The 20,554-nt window shown below is 46.1% G+C and overlaps 1 protein-coding gene across 7 annotated transcripts in view; it reads right to left on the reverse strand.

Moving 5' to 3' along the window:
* Window positions 1–209: 209 nt before the first annotated feature.
* The window catches only part of LOC144736000 (rho GTPase-activating protein 5-like), a 31,101-nt gene continuing 10,756 nt past the window's right edge, over window positions 210–20,554 (reverse strand). For all 7 annotated transcript variants that reach the window (XM_078618627.1, XM_078618629.1, XM_078618630.1 and 4 more), the window contains exons 2-7: window positions 13,598–17,449; window positions 12,124–12,250; window positions 8,946–9,023; window positions 7,883–8,014; window positions 6,357–6,462; window positions 210–3,832 (exon numbers count right to left, since the gene is read on the reverse strand). In XM_078618627.1, the coding sequence (XP_078474753.1) occupies window positions 3,571–3,832; window positions 6,357–6,462; window positions 7,883–8,014; window positions 8,946–9,023; window positions 12,124–12,250; window positions 13,598–17,281 (4,389 nt within the window). In that variant the 5' untranslated portion in view covers window positions 17,282–17,449 and the 3' untranslated portion in view covers window positions 210–3,570. The remainder of the gene's footprint in view (window positions 3,833–6,356; window positions 6,463–7,882; window positions 8,015–8,945; window positions 9,024–12,123; window positions 12,251–13,597; window positions 17,450–20,554) is intronic.

Genomic DNA, 20,554 nt, shown 5'->3' on the forward strand with positions numbered 1-20,554 from the left:
TCAGCTATGAATTAATAATAAAAACTTAAAGAATATAAATGCTACCTGCATCACGGCAATGTTCAGTTGTGAGCGGGCAGGGAGGAGTGGTGTGGCTCAACGTGGGCAGATAGCCGAGCGGAAACACAAGGGGGCACACGCATTGGAGATGGGATTGGGCAGTGAGCAGGTCAAATTGCAAACCGGACAAAATGGCAAATGAAAAAAAACACGTTAAAACCTAACTTTATTTTTGTACAGTTTGATTATACAGCAGGCATGTCACCCCCCCCCCCCTCCCCAGAAATTATACACCAAACCGATTAAACAGGCAAATGTTAATAAAATGAGATGAAGGCATTCGTGAGATGCGTTTACAGAACATCAAAACAGTAAACTTTACTCGTTTAACCAAAACTATACAATTTAAATCTGTAAAGCTTCTAAATACAAAATACGTTTTTTTCTTCTCAATACGCATAGATAGCATTCCCATACGTGGGACTAAACACATTACTAAAGCACTTACCATTTTCACTTAAATCATATCAAGTGTATTTACCCAATTTCAAAATAGCAACACAAATGGCAATGTTTTTTTTTTAATGATCATCACCACAAATGGATAGTTTATCAAAAACTAGTTTTTTTAACAATATAGCAAACCGTAATTGGCATAGGAATAACATGATCTATAAACATGGACAACCGTGGACTTGCATGTTAACCTTTTAATAATACAAAGAAACAACAGTTCACAACATTTATATTCAAGTAACTTGTCTACTTAACTCAAGAGGTTTGCATTTCAGTAAAGCGTAAAAATGCAGAGAATTTATATAATTATCACTACATGCAACGCCCCAACAAAAAAACTCATGAATAATATGTGCACCTGTAAAAATGATATGCTCTCGCTGAACAACCTGAAACAGTTGGTTAAATCACATTGAAGGTTTTACATAGTAGTCAAACACTGATACAACCACTGTAAGTGTATCAGCTAAAGGGTTATGTTATTGATAATCATTACTTCCACTCTTTGATCAAAAATTAGGTTTGTAAAGCTTTAACACAGGACAACCCCCACGTGGCACGGACGTTCCTAACGCCTCACATCATCACGCATCGTCATGTCCTCACGCTTCACATTGTCACGCGTCACATCACGCCCTCACGCATCACATTGTCATGTGGAGGCGACGCACGGTGTAATCGGGTCCGCCGCTCAAACTGTGATCGCATGAGTCACACACTTCCGTGCTTTATTGCCCTTGATGTGCACATGGACTCTAGTGGTATAATGACTATGAACTGCAGTGGTATAGCCTGTACACAGTATATCAATCAGAACCGCGGTACTCACAATTACTGGAGAACCGCACAACTCAATGCACCTATTGTTAGCTTGAGAATAAGTAACTCCATAGTCTGTTTAAGCCATTGTACAGGACAATTCCAAGTTAATTTAAGATTGTGTTGAATTATACTGAGTATCATTAGATATATAATTGTCAACTCTTTTACAGTACATCCGTTTTCCTCAACTTGTGAAATTGACTGCGTGCAGGACTCAGGAGATTCACGATTTCAAGTGTAGAGCATGGTCCCTCTGTCGCACTTCCACCGCATCTACAATTTACAACTATTGTATGTTTATTTGGTCACGGCAGAGAAGTTATTCTCCAGTTTTGATGACCCAGCAGTGGCGAGATGGCGGCTACTGTAGAGTTTACGGGAAAAATGGCCGAACCAATTGCTCAGCTGTATGCAGAATGAAAAAGTGCGAAAGAGCGATGATCGCTTCACTGGAGAAAATCATCACCATGCGCCCACTGCCATTGGGGTGGTTCTGCAAACGGAGATTTGCTTTTAAACAAAAACAATTCAAACAAATATTTTACCAGGTAAGGTCCACTGAGCTATATTGCTCTCTTTCAGAAGCGACCTGGCTATTACAAATGAAAAGTGGCTTATCACGTGGACATTGAAAGCAGCCAAATACTCCAAATGCATGTTGATTCTAAATGTGGAGGGAAAAACCGGAAGATCCGGAGAAAAATCCACGTGACTATGGGGAGAACTAAATATATACAGGCATCAGGGTTGGGATTGAACCCACGACTTCCTGCATATCTTCTGAGGCAGTTAACATCTCGCCACCTTCGCGCCCCAATCTTTACCCAGATTACCGAGGGCAAATTAACACCTTTTTAAGATTCAAATTCATAAGAAAATCAGTCATGCGTGTGGTGGTTTTTCAGTTTGTTACCTGCTTTCATCACAGCCAAGTGTAATAATACGAAATCGTGACCTATTTACAGATCAGTAGGACGTTGCTTCCCTCGCGCGCAAACCCGAAGCATTTGGCATAAAACGTAGAAACACGTTGATAAAAAGAAAGAGAAAAATAAATAGAAAGTATAGATCTCCAAAAAAACTGGGCAACATTATGATACACAATAGTTTTTGAAATCAAAAGTTTGAGAAAACTTAGCATTAATATAGATATAAATTCAAATCAATGTTTACAAACAAAATTAACAGTTTGGGAGAGAACATATATGACGAACAATGAGCAGTCTGCACATCTACAATGAAAAAAAGCACAAATCACCAGCATTGAAACCAGTATTTCAGATGTTATGCTACTCCCCAGGACCTTATCCGCCACGGTGAAACATAACCACAACATCAGCTTCTTGACAAACATTCCACTTTTTAACATTAAAAATATGAAATCCACATTCGACTAGAGGGCCTCTAGTTAAAATTCGAGCAAAAATAACTGTTTAGTACCACGGACAGGCAAAGTGAAGCTTATAAATGTACCCTGTTGGCTGTCATAAACTCCCCGAGAGAAGTGCAACGCTCGTCTTACATTCTACACTGCTTCTCACGTGGGGGCAGCGGATACAGGCAGCTTTCACACATTTGCCCCACGTTTCAAGCACGCACACTCGCAACCCCCACTCTGTACCCGCAAAACACAAAAACAAAGATCACCCCCCCACCACGTATAGCCTGTAACAGACTGTTGGGGCAAGTGCTGTTAGCGAGCACCGATGAAGGCCGGTATGGCGCACTAGGGGGTGGGTGGCCAGCACCGCGCCTGGCCGCCTTTGTCTCCCCAGTGGCGATGTTTTCAAACACCGCACTGGGTACTAATTTGACGTTGAGTCGTCCTAGGGGAGGCCCAGGCCTGGCTCAGATAATCGTCACCGATGTTGGCCATGAGCGGGAATCGAACTCGGGCCGCCAGGTTCATTGTGCAGGTATGGTGCACCAGGGGGTGGGTGGCCAGCACCGCGCCTGGCCGCCTTTGTCTCCCCATTGGCGATGTTTTCACACACCACACTGGGTACTAATTTGAGGTTGAGTCGTCCTATGGGAGGCCCAGGCCCGGCTCAGATAATCGTCACCGATGTTGGCCGTGAGCGGGAATTGAACTCGGGCCGCCAGGTTCGTTGTGCAGTGCGCTAAATAACTGCTTGACCACCGCTTACCCGCAAAACACACACACGTGCGCACATTTGCAAACGGATTGAACACGGTGAATATGTCCGAATGCAATTCAACACTTTGGGCTCTCTATCCCTCGATGTCCACCAGCCTTCCCTCGGCCGGCAGGGCCTCGGCGGCAGCCACGGAGTCGTCCGGTCCCAGCGGGAGATCATCGCGGCCGTGGAAGATGCGAGGGCAGTGGACGATGAAAGGCCGGATGGGAGTGCGGCTCACCATCTTCCCCATGATGGTGGTATTGTCGCTGAAGTTGGGCTTGATCAGCGTGGGCCAGAAGCAGATGGACAGATTCTCCTCGGACATCTTGTTGGTGGCGCTGTGCTGGCACACCCTGCACGCGAGATGCACGTTTAGAATTCACGCGCATAGCTTGTCACTGGCCGTTTCCTGCACTACCGTATTTTCCCGCATATAGCCCCGCATACGCATATAACCTACAGACGCATATACCCCGCAAAAACTGCATTTTGTGTAAAACAAATTTCAGATAGTCCGCACCTCCATATACCCCGCATGCATTCATATCTTTAACGTCGTTACCGCAGCTTAATTCCATCATATTAATACAAAGTTTACATTTATAATCCATTCCACCATCAATTGTTAACATTAAAATCATAACGTGCACAAAGAAAACAAACTAACCGGAAACGAGTGAACTTAAAACAGTAAATAAGTAACGAAAGTAAATATCCAATAAATAAGTAACACATAACTGGTAGATAAGTACCATAAGTAAGCGTACTGTTAGGCTTACCAGCATTCGACCTCATCATATTACAGCTACTGGACCGGTAGTTACCCCTGTACAGTTTTAGCGCTGGTAGATTGCACACTGCGCAGACAATAGCGGCACTACGGTAACGCCATTGCCTCCTGGCAACAAAGCCATTGGAAGTGTGAAACAAAGCTCATGGTCGCGACTGTATACGGCAGTGCTCAGCCAATAGCAGCGGCCTAAGGGACTCGGCAATTATGATTCCGCCTCTGGTAGACGCTTGTTAAGGCCCTTCCCATTGTGCAATCCATAGCCTTAGCTAAAACTTTCGCACCCCCCTACAGCCACTGAAAGTATTACGGTAAACCAAGTGCACCCACTTCAAACATTGTCGTTTCATTGTACAAACAATTCGAATTATTTAAAACGTGATAACATGTGCAATTTTAGTGTGAGTGGTTTATTCAGCAGTGCTTTAGTCAAAGGTAAGTGTTGCATAGTGGATAGTCCTACCATGAAAACATTAAACGAGTTATGACATATCACATGTGTAAAATATTTTTGGGATAGCCCGCACCTCCACATACCCCGCAGGGTCTTGTTTTGTTTGTAAAAAGTGGTTGACCCCGAGGGTTATATGTGGGAAAATAGGCTACTCATTACATATGTAAGTTGAACTTATTTATCACTGTACTAAGCCAACCGTGCTAATCGGAGTAGGGAACATCAGTTTAACCGCTTCCAGTGTCACCAGGGGGTGGCATGTGCCGCTTCCGAACCATCGATGGGGCGAACTACTATGTGACAGCCTGCTGTGTGAATTCGGGGAGCTAGTGGACCATGGCACACCATCGTCACCACCTGTGAAGTCCGTCAGGGCGTGTCAGGCGGACTGGTGGTTGCCCTGAACGTGGGTTTAACCAGGCTGGATCCTTGAAAGATGTGGAAACTGTCCCATTGGTGAACTCCTCTCGCAGGCAAGGCTGCGTTGGCTGGGTCATGCAGTCCGCATGCCCAACCACTGCGTGCCCAAGCAGCTTCTGTTTAGCCGGATAAGAGGGGGCTAAACGGGTACGGCACGAGCTAGAAAAGAGATGGGCTGATGTGGTACAGGAGGATGTGGAGCTGAGTGGACTTTCCGAATACTGGAACTAGTGGTGTCAAAACTGGCCCCTGTGGAAGCTCGTAAAGGCAGCTATTGAACAGATGGAAGCAGTTGCCCTCCAACAATAGCAGAGGGCAAAAGAGCGAAACTCATAACAAGGAGCAAGTTGGCACAGTAGGCAGCACAGGTATCGTATCTGCCAGCCATCTCAGCTCATCAACCCATGGGACCTGGGGTCTTTCCCGTAACCTCGCCAGTGAGCCTTCAACACTTCATGTGGCCTCAAAGTACACTTAGCCTGGCACACTCGCTGTGGTGACGTCACCGCCACTTCATGGCGAATGGTGGTCGTTGTTGTCATGTGAGTGGGTGAGTGCGTTGCTGCGACCTGCAGTGGAGGTGGTTGGACACAATACTGATGAGATAAAACAGTGCGTGTCTGGTAAACCAAGTTCAACATGTTAGAGGAATCAAGGGAAGTTAACGCCAACGGTAAAGATGATAGTAGTGATAGCAGAGTGATAGGGAGGTGACTGGAGTGAATCAGCGAGTGCTGGGTCATCAAATCACCCTGACGGATTTACGTTGAATTCTATCAGGTGCAGTGAGGAAAAAATTGGGTGCTCTATCCCGGGTGGCATTAAGGCGATGGCCATCTGGTCAGGTACAAAATATTCATGACTGTTATTTCTGACACGCTGGTGGGACTATGTCACTCTGCTGGCCTGGGAACGCCTGGGAATTCCCCAGGAAGAGCTAGAGTCCATCGCCAGGGAAAGGAGGGTCTGGACGCCCTACTCAACAAACTCCCGTCGTGACCCTCACCAGGACAAGTGGACTGAGAAACGAACGAACAAAGTTTTTATCCGAGTAGACTTCTGATGAGAGTGAAATGAGAGACACAGTCATTGATGATGAGAGTGAAATTTCCCACAACAAAAAAGTTCCATCTATAAAGCGAAACGCACGGCAGTGCACTTCTAACCAGTGGCATCACGAAAGACACATGAGTTAAACCACAAGAGCACACACCTGTAGAAATGCGTAATAATGAATTTGAAGACTTCGTAATTGACAAGCGGGAGCTTTTTCACAAATTCCTGAAGAGATGCGAGCATTTCCTTTTCAACGGTGATGCCTGCAAAAAAACACACACAGCTCATCTCACGAGTGCATGAAAGTCACCTTCGCTCACAAGTTCCCGCTCCTCACTAAAAACTTACTTTTGTTCCCTAGCTCACCCCATGACCCCCCTAATCTCCCCCTCATAACCACCACCGTGATCGTTTCCTCTTCATATGAACTTTATGGCAGGACTCCGGGGTCCCATAAGCCCCCGGCTCTCAGATAAACTACATTGCGACATCATTTTATGTCTGTTGAAGATGAACGATACAGAAATGTATTCCTCTCGACGAGCTCTACATGATGCGCTAATAAAAATTAAAAGTTTTGTTTCTTCTGCGTATTCGTCCTCGCTGCGCTTGGACGACATGACAACAGAATGATCTGCGCCAGGTGGGTCGCGGCGTTTATGTGCGCGGTGGGACGGAATTGCCAACAATGAGGTTCATATTCTCATCATATGGCTATCGCTCATTAACCCCATTCATTCAATCCATTCATCATTTACTGTCATCGATTTAACTTTCACCAAATTCACGCATCATCACAGATTCGCCCCCATTCCTTCCTCTCGTCTATTTTATTCACCTCATCCCCACTATTACATTCACACACGCGTTGTTGTACCGTTCTTAATTCTCCGTTAAGCGCCTTAGTTAAGGCGCTATGTAAATTACATTAAGATAAGATGTTCATATCAAACAAAGTGAGATCCTGGGCACAACAGTTATAAATCCACAAGGGGTTTTTTGGTCGCGAAAGCCTCAGCACTAAACTGGTGATTATAAAGCATGAAAAATACACGGACAGGCTTTCGCAACCAATAGGCCCTATCGCTAACCATCAAGCAAAATGGTCACCATGATTGTGCACTTTCAAATGTGCTTCTGCGGCTGTTCAGAATGCACTTCCTTCAGATATTAGGAAGCCACTGGAGCTATACACTTTGAAATAATCTAGATTGAAAACTCATTCCTTATGTCTATGGGACCTTTTTGCCAGTATTAAAAATAATGAAAAAGAGTAAGAATAGGTGTTACCCTTTCTGGATATAAAACAGGAGGTGTTAAGATGTTAAAACACCAAATAGATAAATTTTGCAAGGCATCAAATCTGCATTAACACACAATGTATATATTACCAGAGCATGTTTGTTTGCATGTTTTGCCACAGATATGTGGTTAATGCAGACTTGATGCCTTGCAAAATGTATCTATTTGGCATTTGAACATCTGAACACAATTCCTGTTTAATTGCCAGAAAGGGTAAAACCTATTCTTATTTTCAAGATTTTAATCTACGTGTCTTCACGTCTGCGGATTGCACGGTGTCGTATGATGCAGTTGTATAAAAACGCTATGTCTAAAAGTCAATATGACTACTATTTGCAGTACTAACAAGGTATATTCACACAAATTGCCGAAAGCTCTTACCGACTGCATCAGCCAAGCTCTTCTGCATGTTGTAAGGCAGAAGCGGATCCGGCAGTTCCGTGAAGAAGGACTTGAGTGCTCCAGTGATTGTGTGCACCGTCACGTTGAGGCTGGAGATGTCAAAGTTGTGATCTGGAGCACAGTGGGGGTAGGGGAAAGGCAGCGTGTGAACAATGCTTACGACGCGCAAAGTAACCTGCTTTTTATGTTTTTATTGTATTTCAACAATACAGAGCCCAAACGGTGACATACGAAGAAGGGCACATTAACTAAGTATTACTGATTAAAGTCCCGGAATGGCAGCAATTGGTTCCTGTCCACCCCTGGAGGAGGGGCAAAAAACTCCCAGCATCCTTACTGCCCCCCCACTGAACCCCCTCAGTTATTTGTAAATCACACACTCGGCTCTGCAGGAATGAGGGACCATCCATCCTCAAATTCCCATTCCCTGCCTTTAAGCTCCTGGCTTAAATGTTCTGCATCCGCAAGGGCAAGAAGAATACCATGCCTTTGTAAACCCAACAGGAGTGGTTGACTCGTATCTATTACAATTTACAAAGTGCTGTTTGCTTAAATATTTTTTGCCATTGTGCCCTGTGCTCATAAACTGTAAAAAAGACGCAGACTTTCCTGCTTCCGCAGTGATGCTATGGAATCACAGCCACTGAGAGCTCCTCAGCAGAAGAGGCGATGCCCTTCAATTCCACACGTTACAATGCATGCTCATGTCAACAATAAACAAACCCTGTATAAATATTAAATCACTAACATTAAGCACCTAGAGATTTTATGAAGGGTGCTACATAAGCTGTAATTATTATTCTTATTAAGGGCAGAACTCTTTCCCCATTCACTGCGTCGAGGTGCGTGCCCCTATGGAAATTAACTGAAGTGCACTCTTGACGATCGGTCTGAGAGCATCTACTCTTCTCTACACTTGAGGATCCGGTTTTAAACAAGCGTGGTTGCCCAGATTCAAACCCGGGACATGTCCTCAACCGGTAACATAACATTTAGACCGACACTTGCTGTGCATGCGGGTTAATTTAAATTGTAACACCACCTTTCTCGAACTGTTGTAATATGTTTTTCTGGTCGACCTTATTCCCAGAAACTCGATACAGCCCTTCATTATGCAGGCCTAAAAAACACACAAAAAACAGATTTCAACATTAGAAAGTGCCACGATGGTGAGATGTTAACTATCTCATCTGGTATACATGAGGATCGTGGGTTCAATCCCGACCCTGATGCCTGCTGAAAATTTGGAGTTTGCGTATTTGGCTGCTATACATTTCCACATGATAACCCACTATGTCGAGCAATCATTTGTGACCAGGTCGCTTCTGAAAAAGAGCTAAATAGTTCAGTGGGCCTTACCTGGTAAAATAAAAGTTTAGTTTAGTTTCATAGAATAATAATAAAAACCACATGGAATAAACAGCACAGTTGTTAGTTGTCAGCAATAAACATACAAACCTCAAAGCAGTCAGGGCGATTGATGATCCAGCACCCACTGATTAGCTCACTCACCAGTAGTAAGTCCCCTCCTTATCACTCTTATGCCGCTACTACCATGGTTACTATTCCCGTGAACTTCACTCATCGATGCCTTCACCCATCTTGAGTCGGTCTAGAAGACACTTGACTGTTGTCTTCCATTACACACTGTGTTCAACCACCACACAAACAACACGCTGTGGTGTACAGAATTGTACACCGCAATGAAGTCAAAGTTGGAAGATTGCACACAAAGCGGCGCAAATGCGGTTTGCACGAAACAAGATGCTGTTTAACCGATTGGAGGGTCTGTTGGTTGGCACTCAAGACTCAGGCGAAAATATTTGTGGGAGGATGAGGTGTGGTGGTCACAGACTCCAGCATTCAGTTTTATACTTGTATCTAAAGAGCCTCGGCACCATACTCGACCAGAATATGTTGTTTGATCACCACGTACAAAATATAGTCACAGTTTCTGCATTTTTCATATCGACCACTATTGAGTAGTGAAATAGCCAACATGGTGGCATGCAGCATAGTATCAGCAATGATCGATTATTGAAACTCATTACCCTATGGGACATTGGTCAAAAACATTTCCAAGCTGCAGCATGTACAAAATAATTTCGCAAATGTCATGACAGGTACTGAAAGATCTGACCATTTCTGTCCAATCTTTGTTGAGCTGCATTGGCTTACGGTTGCCCGAACGAATACATTCTAAGGTTGCACTCATGACTGTACACACAACATGTTTGCCACAAATGAACCACGATACCTTGCCGATCTCGTCAACGAGCATAAACCATCACGCGAACTCGGGTCATCCTTGCATCGGCTTTTGGGAGCCATCGAACAAAGAGGGTCATTGTATTGCATGCTTTCAGATGCGCTTCTGTGGCAATTTGGAAAGCTCTTCATTCCGAAATTAAGAAGCCACTGGAGCTATGCACTTTTAAATCTAGATTGAAAACTAATTTCTTTAAAACTGCTTTGTGTTTCGTTTGTTGTCCTTTTCCCTGCACGTCTAATTAGCACGGTTGGTTATGTACAGTTCGAAAGAAGTTTAACATACATACTGCATCTAATAACCCACTCACGAATTAAGGAAATAGTTAACTTTATTTATTACTGTTTGTTGTTGGCCACTTGACGTTTTGTGCCTGCACTAAAAAACTGTTTTACGAGGATGTCCAGAATTAACACCCAATTTGAGACCCAAACATCGTCGCATACCTCCTGGCTTTGCCATTCCTCTTCAAAGACACTGGTGGAACCTCATCAATGAACTTGGCATACCCCAATGACTCTATTCACACACCCTGTAAATCACCACACAAATGCTGCACTGGCTCGGAGGTAATAACCAAGTACACTTACATGGTCACTTGCACAGTGGGAATAGAATGGAATGATTGCTGCCGACTTTGCCCCTGCGTGAAGCGTTGTCAATAGCCAGAATAACAATTCCAACTTGTAACACTGCGCCACCACCACCGCCGCCACATAGTACAATGGTTTTGCCAACCATGGGGGTTTTCAGGAACCTAACCCCCTATTCTCCATAAGCGTTTGGGGCTTGCCTACTACGGGGGTTTTCAGGAACTTAACCCCCCGCGGCTGGCAAGGGATTGCTGTACTCGCACATTCTCATATAATGAGTTGCGGCCGTTACGTCCGCAAATTTGCGCGCGTTATAAATTGCATTATTATTCAACAGGGACAAGGATGAACCGCTGACGATTGGAAAGGTGGCAGCAGCAGCCAGGCAATGAGCCTGCATAAAAATTCCCCACCACCACTCCCTGAGCTCTGCGGTCCTCTATATATATTAATGTGTTCTCCGATAATTAACAAGTGATTATATAGGGGGAGGAAACAAGAGTGATGGGAGAAAAACCCACGCATGCGAGGAGGCAACACTCTTGTCCCCTACAGCTGGAACAGGTGTCCACATTTTTGCTATACAGTCTTCTCGTGGTCGAGCCAAAGTATGTGGAAACCTCCTCGATACGCACGAGAAGGGAGTTTCACAACGGTTGTGTGATCCAGCAACCCCCGCTGCCTCCACAGCCACCACCAGCCAATGCCTCATTGGAATTACTAGGTAACAAACCTGGAGCAGCATCTCGTCATACATATCTCACTGCCCCACCACCCCGTTCTGCTTGCCCAACCGTACTGTGCCAGCAAGATATGGGTGTTTTTTTCCCACTGCCATGTAACAGAGCCGAACTACAAGTGAGCCGCAGTAGCGAGATATTAACTAACTCACCTGGTATGCAGGAGGCCATGGGTTTGATCCCAACCCTGACACCTGCTGTATATTTGGAGTTTGCATGTCTCTCTCATCGTGGTTTGCGTGGATTTATCTCCGGGTCCCCCGGATTTTTCCCTGCATATTTAGAATCAATGTGCATTTAAAGAATATGGCTGTATATTTCCACACAATGATATACCACTTTGTTGCGGTATTATTTGTGATAGCCAGGTCGCTTCTGAAAAAAGGCGGCTCGGTGGGCCTTCTTACATCATAAAATAAAAGTTAGTTCGTTAGTTATTAGTTAGTTATGCCAGCCTCACACGACATCCAAATCTGACTCGGCATGACATGGCATCACTGTGTTATCTGCAAGCGTCTCGGAGCGTAAGGGGGAAACATCCGCAAAAAGGAGCATGAAACAATTACGGAGCCACGAACGTTATGCGGGCATTTCTTCCCACATGAACAACATTCTCACCATTCCGCTCAATGTACTCCACACATTTCTTCAAGAACACGGGGATGGGCTGGTCTGGTAGATCCACGAGGTCCTTGAGTGGCACCCCGAAGTAAGCGTTTTTGTTCTTGCCCTTCTTCTTTTTGGGCTAAAAAAATTCAAGGAGAAAACAAAAAAATATATATTTTTTTATCAACTTGGCCAGGTCACGGAGAGCAGGTGGAGCAATGGTAGTCGGTACAAGGTCGTGTATGATAGGGAGTCCTGGGAGTGTAGGCATGGTAGTGTGTGATAGTGAGGGAGTACTGGGGGTGAAGGCACGGTAGTGCGTGATAGTGAGAAGTACTGGGGGTGTAGACACAGTAGCGTGTGATAGAGAGGAGTACTGGGGGTGTAGGCACGGTAGTGCGTGATAGTGAGTAGTACTGGGGGTGTAGGCATGGTGTAGTGTGATAGTGAGGAGTACTGGGGTGTAGGCATGGTGTAGTGTGATAGTGAGTACTGGGGGTGTAGGCATGGTAGTGCATGATACTGAGTACTGGGGGTGGCAGCATGGTGTAGTGTGATAGTGAGGAGTACTGGGGGTGTAAGCATGGTGTAGTGTGATAGTAACGGGGGTGTAGGCATGGTAGTGCGTGATAGTGAGTACTGGGGGTGTAGGCACGGTAGTGTGTGATAGAGAGGAGTACTGAGGGTGTAGGCATGGTAGCGTGTGATAATGAGGGAGTACTGGGGGTGTAGACATGGTGTAGTGTGATAGTGAGGAGTACTGAGGGTGTAGGCAGGTTAGTGTGTGATAGTGAGGAGTACTGGGGGTGTAGGCATGGTAGTGCGTGATAGTGAGTACTGGGGGTGTAGGCACGGTAGTGTGTGATAGAGAGGAGTACCGAGGGTGTAGGCATGGTAGCATGTGATAGTGAGGGAGTACTGGGGTGTAGACATGGTATAGTGTAATAGTGAGGAGTACTGAGGGTGTAGGCAGGTTAGTGTGTGATAGTGAGGAGTACTGGGGGTGTAGGCATGGTAGTGCGTGATAGTGAGTACTGGGGGTGTAGGCACAGTAGTGTGTGATAGAGAGGAGTACTGAGGGTGTAGGCATGGTAGCATGTGATAGTGAGGGAGTACTGGGGTGTAGACATGGTATAGTGTAATAGTGAGGAGTACTGAGGGTGTAGGCAGGTTAGTGTGTGATAGTGAGGAGTACTGGGGGTGTAGGCATGGTAGTGCGTGATACTGAGTACTGGGGGTGTAGACATGGTGTAGTGTGATAGTGAGGAGTACTGGGGGTGTAGGCATGGTGTAGTGTGAGAGTAAGGAGTACTGGGGGTGTAGGCATGGTAGTGCGTGACAGTGAGGGTGTGTTCAAGGTGTAAGAACGGTAGTGTGTGATAGTGATGAGTACTGGGGGTGTAGGCACGGTGTAGTAGTGTGATAGTGAGGAGTACAGGGGGTAAAGGTAAATAAACAATGAAAGCCAATGCCTTCTGCGACTCACCTTGAGCTTCGAGTCCTTCAGTTTGGCGGCCTTCTTCTTTCCGCTCTCGGCTGCCCGTACCCGCGGAGCATCGTCGAGGTCGGCCGCGGGGTTGTCGATGCCGCAGCTGCTCACTTCGGCGCCCGGAGAGAGCAGCGGCGCCGAGTCTGCATGGTGCCCGCCCCGTACCGCCCTGCGCCCTCCGTCACGCGGCGCTACTGCCCCACCACCGCGTCCCTGCTCGCCGTTCCCCAGCACCTCCGACGGGTACACCTGCCTCCGCAGCAGGGTCTCCGACCTGTACCTGTAGGACGACCGCCTCCGCACCACCGGTTGGCCCTTCCTCCTTTCCTGCTCCGTCGCACTTTCCTCCGTGTCAGAGCCGTTCAGAGTCGCCCTCGAGCGCGTGAACAGCTTCGTCATCGACCAGGTCTTGGTGTCGGCGGCTGCTGCTGCGGGGACGTCTGCGATTTCGGTGTCCTCGGCATGAGCTAGAGGAGCTCGAGACAGCTGCGCCTTTGTGGGGCCTTTACTCATAGTTTCATTTATTTTTTCTATTAGCTTAGGATCGAGTTTGCTCACCCCCAAACGCTCTGCGGGTTTCGCAGGCTTCGGCGGAAGCACCTTACGATTGCGCTCGCTATCGTGCGGCAGTGAAGCAGAACTAATTGGGAGGCTGTTCCCTTCCAAATCCATCGGTCTGCTCCTGGATATGTTCGGAAGCAGCTGCGTCTCATCGCTGGCAGGGCTGTAGGGCGGCTGGCAATCGTCGTCGTCGGAATCAGATAAGGACGATGATGAAAATGTGCCGCTCTGGTTCAGAGCCTCACTGCTAACGTTCATTGTGGGATCAAAGCGGAATTCCTCCTCGACGAGAGGTCGTTTCTCCAGGGCCTCCGCGAAGAAAGGTGTGAACACCTCGGTTTGACGGTGGAAATGCGACTGGGCAGGAACGGTGCAGAACCTCCCTCCGATTTCACTGGCAATGTGCTCCCCCTCGCTGACCAATTCCTTCGCTATGACATTCTCGAAAAACTCATTTTGGCTCTCGGTTATTGCTACGAGCTGCACAGGAATGACATCGGGCACGTCAGAGAGGAAGGCGCGCATCGTTGCCATGGACGCCTTTCTCTTCGCCGAGTAAACGAGGATGTGGCCATGGGTCAGGTCGTCCCTCCTCAGTGTCGCCATGTGATAGGACATGACTGTGATCTTAATCTTCTTACGGTGGGCCCCAAGGAACATCTCCAAGCTCACGGAATCCACCTGGCCAGGCTGCCCGAAGGTACAGAAGCGAGACTCAAAGAAAGGCGTCAGTACCAGGTCCACGGTGAAGGGGTCCCCACACATGACGCACATCGTGACGTAGAGATCTGCTTCGGTGAGGTCGCTGCGCCCGATCACTTTCGGCGGCACCACTTCCTGATGACACGAAATGGCGATATGGACCAGCGCCTGCTTGACTTGAGCCTCTTGGAAGGCCTTTAGCACCGAGTCACCTGAGCTATCAACGAAGGCGATCTGGTATTTGTTGGCCGCTTGCTGTGCTTGCTGCCTGAGCAGCGGGTATGTTCTATTGGCCACATCTTTGTGATTGGCCAACAACAATACGATGGGAATATTTCCGGAGAGACCGTCTTTTCTGTTGCCAGTTGAGACGTTTGTCATTCTTTCTAAAGACTCTGTTAAACATTTTAAAGAATCCAAGGAATTGAAAGCACACAGGTATCCACCGGGTCTACCATTAAAGCAGGGATTTTGCATCGCAGTTGTGAAGGCAGCGACATCTCCGTCAACCACTTTCAGGTCCAGTGCGTAGATCTTGTCGTTGATGTTGAGCTTGTTGCCCGTCGACTGTCTGGATATTTCTCTAGACAGCTCGTGCCCGAGCCCATCCTTCCCGAACACGAACACGCCGAGCTTGTCCTCGCCGCGGGAATCCGAGAGATTCTCCGTGCTCCTCTGGCCAACCTTTGAGACGACGTTGGACAGAAGCTGCTCCACCTGCAGATCCACGCAGCCCAGTCGACTGAAGCAGGACTCCTTGGTCGGGTGATGCACGAAGAATATGTGCTTGAGGATGAGGGCGTCGCGCTCCGCTGGCACAAAGCGCAATGCCTTGTACCTGAGGTCGTCCTCCAGGTCCTGCATGATCTCTCCAATCTTGTCGTGGTTGAACGCCTCATTCCTATCCACATCCGCAAATGTCTCCGAGTGTTCCAGGAGCATTTCCTGGTAGTCATTCTTCGCCTTTTCAATCTTATGCTTCTGGATGTCTTGGTAGATGTCGATTCTCTCCTTCTCAGATATCGTTTGGTAGCATTCCTTGGTGTAGATGGCGGACAATGAATAAACCTCTTCCCAAGGTTTTCCAGGAAAGATGCAGCTGGAACTTTCGAGGAGTTGCTTAAACTTCTCTTTCATTTCTGCCTTCTTCCTCAGGGTCTGCAGCATTTGTATGTGCGAGTGAAAGGAATTAGACCCACACTCCTTCAGAAAATCCAGGGGGACACGTTTGTCATTGGGCAAATCAATGTGTCTGCTCTCGCTCCACGGCAAGTCGGAGAGCTCAATGAACCACACCCCAAACTCACGTTTGCTTTGCACCAGCGGCAGAAACTCAGCCAATGACAGGGATTCGATTTCGTTTAAGTCAGGGACAAGTGACTCGAAAGCCTTTGGCAGTGTCTGAAGGTATTCTTCCCTTTTTTGCTCAATATGTTCAATCTTCAATCTTCTGAGATGTTCCTTGAAGGACACCTCTGCTTTTTTCAGCCCCAAAGTATCAACCATTTGCTTGTACTCGGGGAAATCTTCCATCTTCCTACGAGTGAAATTCCAAAGTGCGTGGTAATCTCTAACCTGATGCTTCAGCAGAGCCTCGTATTTCTGCGTGGTCGCCTGAGTGAACTCTTTGGCTTGCTTAGCCGCTTCGCAGTAGGGAATCAACTTTTGCTTCCCCTTCAGTTTGTCGATCATCTGTGCCAAAAGCACAAACGCGAACGAGACGTTGATGTTCTCCTGCGCAGACGTTTCCAGCAGGGGGAGATTCACCTTTTTGCTTGAGGCGAAGGCCTGCACGTCTTTCAGGAACTGCTCGTCGGCTCGGTCGCATTTGGTAGCAAGCAACAGAATGGGCTTCTTCGATTTGTTCAGCTGCACAAACAACTTATCGGTGAACCTCAGCTGGTCCGCCATGCTCCGCTGAGCAACCCGGCTCACATCCACACACAACAGAAACCCGTCGATGATCAGTTTGCCGTCTGGCATCGGCTGCTGTTCAAAGTCATGCTCGATTCCCAACTGATCGGTGCAGATGTACATGAGCTTCTCCGCTGACGCAAGCCTGGTCGCTGCGGCTCGCTTGATGTAGTGCTGAGGAACGGAGATCCGGTGCGCCTGGTAGGTGGCATCGTCGATAAACTCTGTCTGCTCCACGACGTTAAAGACGTAGTCCTGGCCCTCCTCCGTCGTCTTCGTGGCCTTGCCCCAGTAGAGAAAGTGGTCATTGTTCACAACCCTTCCGCTGAAGTCGATCTGGCTCAGGATTGTGATGTGGTCAGTGTGGTAGTCGTCCGCTTTGGGCCTAATGAATCTGTTACAGAGGCATGATTTGCCAATTCCAGAAGCCCCCTTGTCCTTTTCCGTTCCAGAAAGTCCAACAACACTTATGTTAAAGGTCCGGCTCTCCTTGCTTTTGGACATTTCTGTATTGTGAAACGTTGAGTGCTCAGTTCATTGTTGGGGAGGTCAATGGGCACTTTGGTTTTATTTCTTACAAAATCACATTATTGTTTCTAAAATCCAATGTTTGTCTTTTCTTCCAAAATTACACGGTGCACAAGGCCACAACAGTTTCCTCAAGCTGGAACTCTGTAAAGACAGAGAGAATACAGAAACACATGGCATCACGTGTTATTTATTGACAGCACAACTATGAGTGCAAAAAACACAAAGCAAACGTGTGAGCTGCATTTTTGTAGACAATGCAAACATTAGGCAGCAGCAATTCGACAGCTCAGCAATTGTAAAAGATGGCCATGAGTTAGGGTTCAATCTTTTGTCTAATTAACATTTTATTTTGGTCTCATTTGCATCGTATTAAACTTTTAGTCTCATATGTACAATTTTGTATGTTTCATTGGCTTAACGACACGTTAGCATAGATTATATAAATAGTCAGCATGTCTTACGTAACTGAATGAATTAAACCTACAAAGTATTATTACATGCTCTCGTTTAAGTTTTGGAATAAAAAAAAAAGTAATCACCTCTACTTATTTGGTAAATAGATTAACAATCGGATATCCCAACTCTACGCCTCCACCCACACCAAACTCCAGAGCCCACAACGCACAAGTCACTGCCTCATGGTGGCAGCGTGCGGTTTGCAGCAGGAATCTAGCAATGGCATTGATCAAAATCAAATCTAAATAATTTATCACGTATAAAGAGCTTTGTGTTTTTCAATGAAGGTTGCTGTATATATAAAAACATTATTCATTTAATGAATTGAACACGTGTAAGAATTCACTACTTCAGATTTGAGAGGTGGCCAGGCGGCTCAGAGGTCAGTGTTGAGCTGGCACTGATGACAGCCTGGGTTCGAATCCAGCTTTCAGCACACTGCCTGATTACACCGGTTATCACACGCAGTGCAGTACAGTAGTCCCTCAATTAATGTCTTTAATCCGTTGTACGAAAATTACTGTTAACCAAAATAAGTTGCAAGGGAGCAGTTTCCACTGCCAAAACAGAAAACGTAATTTAAGCAAAGCTAGTCGAAGTCTACACATAAATGGGTGTCCCTGACTGGCTGAGGGCATGGCTCAGCCCCACTTACGAGCGCCCGGATTGGCCGAAATTGGCACAGGTGTGCGTAACGTAAACGTACCATGTCAAAATGTTAACACTCATCAAAACCGTGGGGTCCCGATGGGAGGTAAAATGTTAATAGAAAAAAACTTTTACTGATGTCACTGTTAACCGAGGGACTACTGTAGTACGTTCATCATCTCAAGCCTGGTCATCAAACACTCACAGACATCCATCCTAACATGGAGACCCACAGACCCACAAACTGAATTGTGATTAAACTGGGTACTCAAGCACCATGAGTTGATGGTCAGTCTGGTCACCAAAGATTGCACAAAAAACCCCATCACTTAATTTGGCAAAATTTCAGCTGTGAATAAGCCCTGGTGGTGAGATGTTATCTGCCCCGCCCGGTATACATACATCTCAGGAGTAACTGACAAATTAGCCTGGGTTTTGCAAAAGCAAAACATTAAAGTAAGATTTGGTACAGTGCACAAAAGAACACCAAAGAAACATTAAATTATCTCAAACACAACTGTCGGCAGTGGCAGAGCATGCTTGTCAACAAGGACACTCAATTGATTTTGATAACGTTGAAGTGTTGTGTAAAACAAATTATTACTGACCAAGACTAATTAGAGAATCCATAGAAATTGAGAGAAACAGAAATAACTTCAAACGCTCTGACAGCTACAGGCTTAGTGCGGTCTGGAAGCGTATTATCAAATAAATACAATTACAAATCCTTATAAGGGAAACAAATACCAATGAATAACAATTGAATGATTACCAATCTATATAATTACAATACCCCCCCCTTCCTTGCCTCGAATCACTGCACCAGATTGAATTGAATTAAATGATGACGTCACACTGAGGCTGCTCTATTTAAGAACGGAAGCAACAGGAGAGCTTCACCATTCTTGCCCGATGAAGCTGATTGTAATTATCAGCGAAACGTGGTACTCAAATTTAAAATGCTGTTGATCCTCTCTTCAGCACATCGGTGGGCTAAAGAAGTGAATTATTTTGTCCTTTGAAAACGTGACACATTTTTTACTGTTTGGCCGTGTCGGGTGGTGGAGGGTTACGACACATTTATAAATAACGCGATATGACCCAAAAAACCTATATTATGAATAATATTGGTCGCGAAAGCCTACGTGTTAAATTAAGTAGTGGGTTCGATCCTGACCCTGACGACTGTATACTTCGAGTCTTCGTGTTCTCTCTCCCCGTGGTAATGTGAATTTTCCTCTAAGTCGTCTGGTTTTTCCCCTCCGCATTTAGAAATATGCTTCTATAAATTTCCACTTCGTTGAGTTATCATTTGTGATAGCCAAGTGGCTTCTGAAAAAATAGCTATATAAATCAGTGGGCCTTACTTGGTGAAATAAAAAAATAGTTTATAGTTTAATATAATGAAAACTACGTGGAATAAACAGGAGAGTTGTTAGGTGTCAGTACTAAACATACACATCTCAGCAACTAATACAGAAATAATTTAACAAAGCAGTCGGGGTGATTGATGATCCAGCCCTCGCCGATTCCCTCGCTCACCAGCATTAAGGGGCCATCCATTTCGTACGTACGCACGCATGGAGGGGGGGGGTTAACCCAAATGCGTACACTTGCGTATAGGGGGGGGGGTCTACTGACAATGTACGTACGCATAGGAAACGGGGGGGGGGGGGTGAAGCCTCGATAATAATTTGTCTACATTGGCCTTCAAATGAGCCAGTTCAGTTTTTCCTTAGCTGTTAGACAAGTACGACCGGGAGAAGTAGGTCTGGGGGAGAGGTGTCACTTGTATGCCACCGTACCCCTGACTGATAGCTATCACACAGCTCAGCAGTAAGTCCGACAGTCTGACAGTCTGGTGGCCTGCCCCATAGATTACACATCCTTCAATCTGACTTCGCTGCAGACTGCCACTGGCTCAAGATTTTAGCTGCCGCGGTGCTTTTTTCGTGCTGCTGCTGCCCGGACTTCAGTACTAACACTTGTTTGTACATCGGTCTACTGTTACAGCAGATGTTCAATCGACGCACTTTATTTAGAGACTAGTTCACCGAGTTTTAATTGTGTTTTAAGATCATAATAGGCGTGTTTTTGAATAACTAGTCAGGATGGATAACACGGTCAAGTATAACTTTGTAC

Source organism: Lampetra planeri, chromosome 58, assembly GCF_965212315.1.
Source record: "Lampetra planeri chromosome 58, kcLamPlan1.2.h2, whole genome shotgun sequence".
NCBI classification, from domain to species: domain Eukaryota; kingdom Metazoa; phylum Chordata; class Hyperoartia; order Petromyzontiformes; family Petromyzontidae; genus Lampetra; species Lampetra planeri.